The 9,817-nt window shown below is 42.0% G+C and overlaps 1 protein-coding gene across 1 annotated transcript; it reads left to right on the forward strand.

Annotated features, from left to right (window-relative positions):
• The first annotated feature begins 4,435 nt into the window (after positions 1–4,435).
• Positions 4,436–9,505, forward strand: LOC136524819 (meiosis-specific protein PAIR2-like). The gene is made up of 11 exons (XM_066518063.1): positions 4,436–4,486; positions 4,573–4,626; positions 6,568–6,664; positions 6,757–6,825; positions 7,062–7,154; positions 7,283–7,406; positions 7,867–7,942; positions 8,026–8,067; positions 8,229–8,345; positions 8,438–8,545; positions 9,147–9,505. The coding sequence occupies exons 2-11, from the start codon at positions 4,603–4,605 to the stop codon at positions 9,480–9,482; spliced, it is 1,086 nt and encodes a 361-aa protein (XP_066374160.1). The 5' UTR covers positions 4,436–4,486; positions 4,573–4,602; the 3' UTR covers positions 9,483–9,505.
• Positions 9,506–9,817: the final 312 nt, after the last annotated feature.

Genomic DNA, 9,817 nt, shown 5'->3' on the forward strand with positions numbered 1-9,817 from the left:
AAAAGGCGCAAGGCAAAGGTATAAATAGCAGGAGTTATTTTATTTCGGTGATCAAGATACTTAGTGAGTGTGATCATATTTAGGTTAGATAGTCGTACTATTAAGAGGGGTAAAACTCGTATTGAAATGCGGTTATCAAAGTGACACTAGATGCTCTAACTCATTGCATATGCATTTAGGATCTAGTGAAGTGCTAATACCCTTGAAAATGCTTTGTGAAAATATGCTTACACATGTGCACAAGGTGATACACTTGGTGGTTGGCATATTTGAGCAAGGGTTAGAAACTTCACCGGCGGAGTGTCCGCCCGTAGAGTGCGGACAGTCCGACGGTGCCATCGGCGCTCTTTACAGAAAAGACGGAGGTCACTGAAAGTGACCGGACGCTGGTCTCGGTTGGACCGGCGTGTTCGGTCAGTGGCAGCAGAGGGCGCGTGTTTCGGTCTTCGACCGGACGCTGGCGCTAAAAGTGACCGGACGCTGGCAGGGTGCATCCGGTCAGTGCTGACGTACGCTGACGTGGGGCGTACAGAAGAGACGTTGAGTGACCGGACGCTGGGTGAGTCCGGTCGTGAAATGTCGCGTTTGGAACCTTACTGGAAACGACCGGATGCTGAGATTCAGTGTCCGATCACTTTCTAACTGACGCGTCCGGTCATCACTTGACCGTTGAAATCGGGCGATCGACGTTTGAAGCCAATGACACGTTGCGCACATCGCACGACCGGACGCTGAGGTCCAGCGTCCGGTCAATCTGACCGGAGCGTTCGGTTGGCCCGTGTTCAGTGTAGTGAGGAGCCCAACGGCTTTATTTCATGGGGGCTTCTATTTAAGCCCCATGGCCGGCTCAAACTCACTCTCTTAGCCATTTTGCATTGACATAGAAACCTTGTGAGCTTAGCCAAAGTCCTCCCACTCATCTCCATCATTGATTCATCATCATTATGGGATTGGGAGAGAATCCAAGTGCATTGCTTGAGTGATTACATCTAGAGGCACTTGGTATTCGTGTTTCGCTGCGGGATTTGCTTGTTGCTCTTGGTGGTTGCCACCACCTAGACGGCTTGGTGCAGTGGTGGAGGATTGGCACGAGTCGGTGATTGTTCGTGGCCATCTCCGGTGATTGTGAGGGGATTTGTACCTTCCCCGGCGGAGCGCCGAAAGGTAACTCTAGTGGATTGCTCGTGTCATTGAGTTACCTCACTTGTGGGTAGGTTCTTGTAGTGTCCAATCGTGTGGACGAGATTTGTGCAACACCTCTTAGCCGCCGAACCACTAAGTATTGGTTGACACAACGGGGACGCAGCGTGTTGGCAAGCACGTGAACCTCGGGAGAAAATCGGTTGTCTCTTGCCATTTGGCATTCTCTCGGTGATTGATTTCATCTTCATCTTGTGATTGGTTCATCCCTCTACACGGCGGTATAATCACCCCACTCACTCTCTTATATTCTTGCAAACTAGTTGTGGCAAGCTCTCTAGTGTAATTAGAATTGAGAGCTTGATTTGTTATTTAAGTTCATCTAGTGGAGCTCTTTAGTGTAGTAATATTGAGAGCTCTTAGTGAGTAGTTCCATAGCAAGTTGTGTGTCTAGCAATCATTGCAACTAGAATTGTTGGATATGTGGCTTGCAACCCTCATAGAGCTAGAGCAAGTTTGCATTTCGCTATTTATCTTACTAATCAAATTGCTCTAGTTGATTTGTAGAATTTTAAATAGGCTATTCACCCCCCTCTAGCCATATTAGGACCTTTCAGCCTGGCTCCCAAAGAACGCATTCGCGGTCCATTTTTCTGGGGCCTAGCTAGGCCAAGCCGCGCGCCCGCTTCGTCCCATGGGCCCGGGTGGCTCTCGGTAGCCACTGAATATAAGCCGCACCTCACTACCCCCTAGGGTTTCCTAGGTACTGTTCACTCACTCTCTGTGGTGCCACTCTCGCTCTCGCTCTCGCCCCCTTCCGTCTTCGTCCTCCTCGGGGTGCCACCGGTGGTGGTGAACCTCATCGCCGCATCTGGTAAGCGAGTTGGGCCACTGGTACATGGTCTAATCCCCATCTCCCTTGCGTTTTCTTGTTTCGTTCTTTCTGCTACGGATTTGTCGTAGATCTATTACGGATGGTTCGATTTTATGCTGAGCTTTAGGGATTTGGTTGATGATTACTGTGTACCTGATTTTATACACTACGATAGCTCAATCGATAGGAGATTACACAACAAAAATGGGTTTTGGGCAATGGATGTAAAACCCTAGGGGAGACAGAAAGGGGAATGGATGTATACCTCAGATGTGGCCACCTGCTTGCTGCTGCTCTTGTCCGACGAATCGACGGAGTCCGCGGCGTCACTCCTCGCCGAGCGGCTCCTCGACGGGGACCCAGTGGCCGGGGAGTAGAGTGAAGACACTGAGTGCGAGGAACAGTTGCAACCAGAGCCACCATTGCACCGACCCAAAGCGCGGCACATGACCATGGAGTCCTCGGCGGCCTAGTGGTCGCTCATCTCAACGGTTCGGGTGGCTCGACGACGACGGCTTCGAGAGAGGAGAGGGAAGGCGAGAGGGAGACAGAGCGGTGAGCGAGCGAGAATGACTGCTGAGTGCGCGGGTGTGTGGGATATAGGCGTACGGTCGCGGTGGTAACGATACCCTTCACAGAACACGGTGAACGGACCATAGGTTGGCCAGCAAACCAAACACAACCCAGGTTGGCTCCACTGGGCTAGCTAGGACCTAATGCACCCAACCAAACAACATCTCACCTCAACTAGGCCAGATACAACAACGCAACCAAACAAGCCCATGTTGGCTAGAAAGAGCCAGCCCCATACTACCCCGTCTCTATTTCTAGCCAGACCCCATATTAGCCACTCAACCAAACAGGCCTATAGTAATCTTGTATGTTCTTTAGAAAAAAAGTATTAGTACGTACAGTAGCAATCAGTGCTGCACAAAATTTTTGAATGGAACAAAAGTTGATCTCTCTTATATACACACCCGAGTGTATACATTAGCTTCGACATCTTACAAAGTCCATCCTTGCATCTATCATACTGCAATTAACTTATGCGTATATGCTAATATACTCACAAATTTGGTCCTCGATAGAATGTTCATCCAAAACTCGTTGATTTTGAAGTTTCAAATTTTACACTTACATCCCTTGAAGCTATTTCAAAGTCGGCCCTGTGCCAAATGTAAATGTTAGAGTTAGCGTCAAGTTAGGAAATACTCCCTCTGTTCAAAAATGCTTTTGGATACAATTTTGACCATTCCTTTTATTAAAAAAAAACTATGTAATTATCACTTACCACCTCCGCTCACATTTATCTGACGTTGGTTAGTTCAATTTTGAACTAACTGGCTTCAATAAATATGAATGAGGGAGTATTTTGTTATGATTTATTTATTTTATCATCAAAGGAACTTTTACTATTATTCGTATTTCTATTTATTTGCATATATTTTTAATAAAATGAACTGTCAAACTTATGTAAAAAAAAATCCAACTTACATTTAGAACGGATAGTGTCAGTTTTGCCCCTGAGTCAGTTTTGATGCCTAGGCCCCGAAATCACAACTTTCGATCAAAATAATATCCACCAAAGGGAATGATGTGGTGGATAATACACAGCTTGATTTTGCATCACGTTGTTCTCTCAACAACATATTGGCATTTCTGCTTTCGACGCCGACCACTTATTACATGCTGTGCTTTGAGGATATATCTATGTGGACAATTATTTTTTTAATGTGGTAGGTGGATTTCAGCTTGTAGTCAGTTTTTTTGGGAATCAAATTTTGATACTCACCCAACTAACATTATGTCAACTAAGCTCAGCATACACCCAATATAAGTGAAAAGCTTGACCATGGAGAACTACACGGGTGTGGTTGGCCGCTAAGTAAAAGAAACTATATACTCCACGTGTTAAGGTTAATGATAATTATGGAGTAATATTATTGTTAACTACTACTTAATCCATTCCAAATTGTAGGTCATTTTAGTTTTTCTAGATGCATAGCAAAATAAATGTATCTAGAAAAGTCAAAACGGCCTACAATTTGAAACGGATGTAGTAGTATTAAATATCTTGAGTATGGGATATCATATTTTTCAAGAATTGGAATTTGTATCTTGTGATGGATGAAGTGAGTTATGAATTAATTGATGGATAAAAGCGAATAAACATAATTGACGGTAAATATGACCTACAACTTGCTACTACTAACCAAAAAGTTGGGAAGATGCCGCCACATTTTGGAAATTCTCCAACCTCACGTGCCTCCGGAATTCGAATTTCAAGGTGGGACATCGAAAGTGGCTTCTCGCCCGCCCACGCCTGCGGGCTGCAGACGTCAGCCGTTGCCCGTTCATCCCCTCCTCTATAAGTACCCCCAAATCCCGCACAATTACCGGTTACCACCCTCCTCTCCCTCCCCCTGCCCACGCGCGCGCGCGCGGCGCACGCAACGCAGGCGCGGGAGAATGGTGAGCTCTCAGCCTCCTCCATGCTGTTTGTTCTGCGATTCTAGGCGTGTGTGTGCCCTCATCGTGGTTGCGCTGTTCGGGTGCAGGTGGTGGCTTAGAAGACGGAGGACAGTGATATGGCGGACCATATGCTTCTACTGGTAAGTCTCCTCGCCCTTCTCCGCTTCGATTTCGTGCGATTCTCGCGGGTTCGGGCCATTCTGGAATCCGCACCCGATCGAATCGGGGTGTTCGATCGAGACGTTCTCTTAGAATTTTCCGGGCTCTGTTTGCCGAAGGGTTTGATCACGACCATTTTGGTTCGATTTGGGTTGGTTCGAGCACCGCCGTGCTCGCGTATCGAGTTGGTTTGCGTTTGCTAGTCTTCATTAGTGGGTTCGTCTAAATTTTCCCCATTTCGTGTGCCGATTCGAGTGCCATTTTCTTCTTGAGCGGTTAGGTTTGGGTGTCTCTTTACTGCTTCGGATGATTCTAAACTTCGAATTCAGTTGATCGGTTCGAAGCACACTGCACGCGTCAATAGCTTCTGGATTGATCGAATTGAGTTGGTTCCTACTTCTCTCAGTGAAGCACTCTCGATTGTGTGCATAAGTTTGAGCTCTTCAGATGGATGCACATTGATTTGGGATTTTGGGATGTATGTTGCGCTACCTGCTTGCTTGTTCGAATCCGTTGGCTCATTCGGAACATCACTCAGGGAGAGTCCAATATTAGGTTCGCGCTCGATTTCGCGTAAAATTGGTGCGCATTTCGCCAGGTTTATGGTCTGATTTCTGTGGTTTCGAAAATTTCTAGCTCTTGAGCGAATTATATCGAGTTGTTTTTCTGCTTAAACAGTTGATTTCGGCGATTCTCAACATTGGGAGTGAGTAAATCTTCGATTCGTCTTGACATGGTTGTTGGGCAGTACACGCCCGTTCATTTTCGTTTTGATTCCACCGGTCTGGGCGATGCATAGATGTACATCCCATCAAATTGCTTTGCATACATGGTTTTTAGTCGGTTCAATTATTTTTTGGAGAAATTAGTCGTTCTAATGGTCACAAACTGTTTCGCTAGAAGCCTCTAAAGTTGTCAATCAATTGAATACTCACTCAGTTTGCGTTTTATTAATTTAGCCTTGCATCATGCTAAATTTCAGTGATATTTAGGAGCACGTCTCTGTGATTAATTTCTGCTGCTTTGGAGATACATTTATGTCCAAATATGCTTTGAACAGCAGCACAACTTTTATTAACTTTAACAGTACCAGTGCCCATGTGTCTAGCAGCTGGATATATTTTAATTTAGTTTCTACTTTGTGTTTGAACCAAGCAGTACATATTTCTGCCATAGTTTTTGGGATCATGAACTCTTCTTCTACAGTTTCTAATTGGTTCTTCGCCTTGGCATTCTAGATTGTTAATTCTGTGGTGTACTTGGGGGGCAATCATATGATCGTTTAAGCCTTTCCTAGAGTGGTATAGTATTATTAATTTTAATCCTATGTATATGGTTTTGGTAATTAGAATGTGACTAATTTGCACGAAGAACACACATTATTAGTAATAGTTCAGTGACTGCAGTATGTTTGGTTTGTTACAGAAGTTTGACTGCCTTATATTTACTTGAAAATCTCTATGGTTTACTTCCAATTAGATAACTATTATTTGCCATCTCCTATACCCTTTTCTATGATCATCCAGTTGCATCTTGTCTGTAGTATTTTGCTTTCTGTTTCTTAATATATATTTTGGTTAGCATTCTGAATGTGCAATGGTATTGGGTTCAATAACATAATGATCCACATCATAAAAAAACCTCTTATGTATGTTCTTGAAAATGCTCTAGTAGCATACTGTTTGAGAAAATCAAGTCCCCTATATGCCGCGTTTCACTATTTGAAAGACACAGCTCGTGATGTTTTTGTTTTTTGGGTGAACATTGTTGTCCATTTTTTTGTGTCTTTTGGGCAATGAACTAAATTTTTAATGAGTTTATGGGTGTTCAATTCCTTAACCATTTTCTCTTAATACCTATCTAGTTTGATGAAATCACGACATAGCCTGCTTTGTAACTGTTATGTTAATTTTATCAAACAGACCAGGAATCTACTTCGGATTGCCATATATCACATATGCTACATAAGAGGCCTATTTCATGAGAAATGTTTCAGTGAAAAGTCAGTTCTATCACCAGGTCAGAATTAGCAATAACTTCAAACCCAATGCCTATATTCAAAATCTACAGCTGATGTGAAATTTTTACCTCAAACACTTTTCTTGATGCAGAGATGAAGAATCAGAAGCTTATGCCAGTGGATCATGACGTGGCGAGACTCGTAGATTGGATGGAGAAAGGTGAAGAATGTCCTGAGCTCATTTAATGAGTCAACTATTTGTGATTACTACCTATCTTGTTTACTTCCGAAAAATAATTTGTTGCATTATACTTGTTTTGTACATGACATGATCTGTGAGACTGTAAGTCTGTAACACACATCTTTGACCATTATTTTTCTAACTTGCATGGACAAATGTATTACTACTCTTTTCTATTTTGTTTGTTTGATCAACTTTTGCAAACAAATATTTAGGTGTCTGTGATGCATTACAAAAAAAATACCTCAAGACCCTTCTCTTTTGTATCTGCGAGAAGGAGGAAGGTCCGATGATTGAGGAGTATGCCTGTAAGTTTCATCCTGTGGACTCTTGCTAACTTGTAGCATATTTTGAGGGCAATAACATGTAGCATATTAGTTTGGATTGAGATCAAGTGTCACGCACTTTCTTATTATATGCCAATGTTTCCCTACAGTCTCATTTAGCTACCCGAACACAAATTCTGAGGAAATAGCAATGATCATTAGCCGGACAGGGAGCGAAAATGGAAGCACCGCATTCAAGCCAAATGCTTCAGAATTAACACCTGATCAGATGAAGTACTTTCTTACCTTGATACCGATTTTCTTGCTTGAGGGTGCAGTCTTTGTACTAAAGTAGTGTTGCATCTAGAATGTTACAATTTGAAAGAAGTTTGCACTTGGCAACACAAACTTAAAACATAAACAATTCAGTATTATGATTTCTCTGTGTATGAATTTTCTGAAATTTACTAGGTATGTAGGTTTAAGTGTCTATCTGTTGGCTATGCTAAAAGTACATGAGTATCTAGAAACATGAATATAAAATTTAGATTTATTTAGATTTACATCAATTATTCATGGTTTTCGTGGCTTACAAAATCATAGTTGGTTTGAGGTCTCATCCTTGTTGGTGCTTTAATGCATCTTGTAGATTATTCCATGGTTTTCTGGTTGTTTGTCCAATGTTCCTTTTGGGTGTCAAAGTAACCATTGTGACCTATGATGATCATATCCAGACATGGCTGTTACTTTTCAGGAGGTACGGATGTAAGATGATTAGAGCACTTGTTTCACTTATGAAGACCGTGGACTCAAAGCCAAATATAGAGGAGGTATTTTTTTATAACATTCTGTAATATGTTACAAAATTGTAATAGATTGTGTTGTGCTGAAGCTATGGTTTACTCATGTTCAGAGAACTGTTCTGGTGAAGCTGCTATACTATGATGATGTAGCAGTAAGTAGAACCTTTTCTTCTGTTTGTTTATTTTTAGCATATTGTTCTTGGGAGCTTCCACTGCAAATAATCTTCTTTTGATCTCAACAAATAAGGAAATAAATTCTATTTTTATTCGAATTCTCTGTGGAAGTTAACACTGTTATTGTCCATGTCTGCAGCCTGAGGATTATGAGCCTCCCTGTGCTGAAAATGAGGCCATAAATATATGGAACAAGAACCCCTTGAAGATGGAAGTGGGGAATGTCAATAGCAAGCACCTTGTGTTAGCTTTGAAGGTAAAAAGGAGAGTGAGACAGAAGGGCTTTGACATGTTTTTCTTTATTTGACCAAAGATTATGCTGCTCACATTTTATTTTATTTTATTCAGGTGAAAGGAGTCCTGGACCCATGTGATGATAACAACGCAAAAAGCGGATGTGATGAAATGAGGGTCGATAATGATTTCGACATTGATGGTGACTTTTCTGATACTCAGGTGAACATCAAACAAAGCGTACCTATAAGTTATAGTGCCATAGCCTTAATTTGCAATCTAATGTGTTATTACCATAAATATCAGTACCTAAATCTATATAACATGGGTTTCTTTTTGTCCGAAATGTTTTGACATTATATCCTTGATGGATCAAAGCATCCATGTTTCTCTGTTAGCTTTTTGGATCAGATAAGCTGCTTCCATAGTTTCTAAATGGTTGTTGACTTGTGTTATTCTATGAATTTAGGATTCTATGTTGTACCTATTGGAGTTATTTAAGCCTTTCTTAGCGTGTTTTTGGAACCAACCTAGTAATATTAGTTTCCTTTCTATTATACATAGTTACTCTTTTTGTAATCAGAGAGTGAATAACCACATTTCTGCAGGATATGTGGTTTGTTATAGGAATTTGTCTTCATAATTCTCTGAAAAGCCCTGTGGTCTGATTTACATTAGATAACTTTTGGTTGCCTTCTCCTACACTTGTTTTGAACTGTGCTTGAGCTATGTTTTCAGTGATCCATTCAAATGGAGAATCTAAACTAGGATGATGAGCTGTATACTCTACCTGCTCGTCTTATATCTGAAATTTAGCTAACAGTTGTTGAAGTTTCAGGTGCAGCTTTCTGGAAGAAGATTTGGATATGTGCTTTGCACCTCACAGAAGAAGTTTAAATTTATGCTTGACTCCGGTGCGACACATCACATTTGCTATGATGAAGCCATAATGCGTAACTTGAGGGAGGTGAAGAAGGAAGACCGGCTACCTGTATACTCATCAGGTGGTAAAGAACTCAGCGCAGAGAGGATGGGATGCATTGACCTTAAGAATTTTAGCCTGAATCCAGTTTGTTTAATCCCTTCAATGAAATTCAATTGCCCTGTTCGCTTGGCTGATAAGCCATGGCTGAAAGTACCGTTGGCTGATTTGTTGTGAGAGAAAAATACTATTCGTTGGCTGAAAAGTACGGCCTATAAGTGCTTCTTTGTTGGTCGGATCCAAACAATAAACCTGCCAATTACTATATATCTTCATTATTGTTCCTCTGTCCATTTGCATTTCGTGAAGAAATTACCAGAATCGATAGCAGTCTCTCTCGTCTGCTTCTGGCTACCTACGCTGCACGAACCTGTAATAGCCATGGTTGTGGTTCAAAGCTCCATTCCTCCCGTGCCCTTTAGAGGAGTCGGCTATGCCAGTTCAGTACAGTAGCTGGCTTTCTTTGACAACTTGTTAGTCCGTTACCATTCATGAATTGGGACATTTATTCT

The sequence above is a fragment of the Miscanthus floridulus genome, chromosome 18 (assembly GCF_019320115.1).
Source record: "Miscanthus floridulus cultivar M001 chromosome 18, ASM1932011v1, whole genome shotgun sequence".
NCBI lineage: Eukaryota > Viridiplantae > Streptophyta > Magnoliopsida > Poales > Poaceae > Miscanthus > Miscanthus floridulus.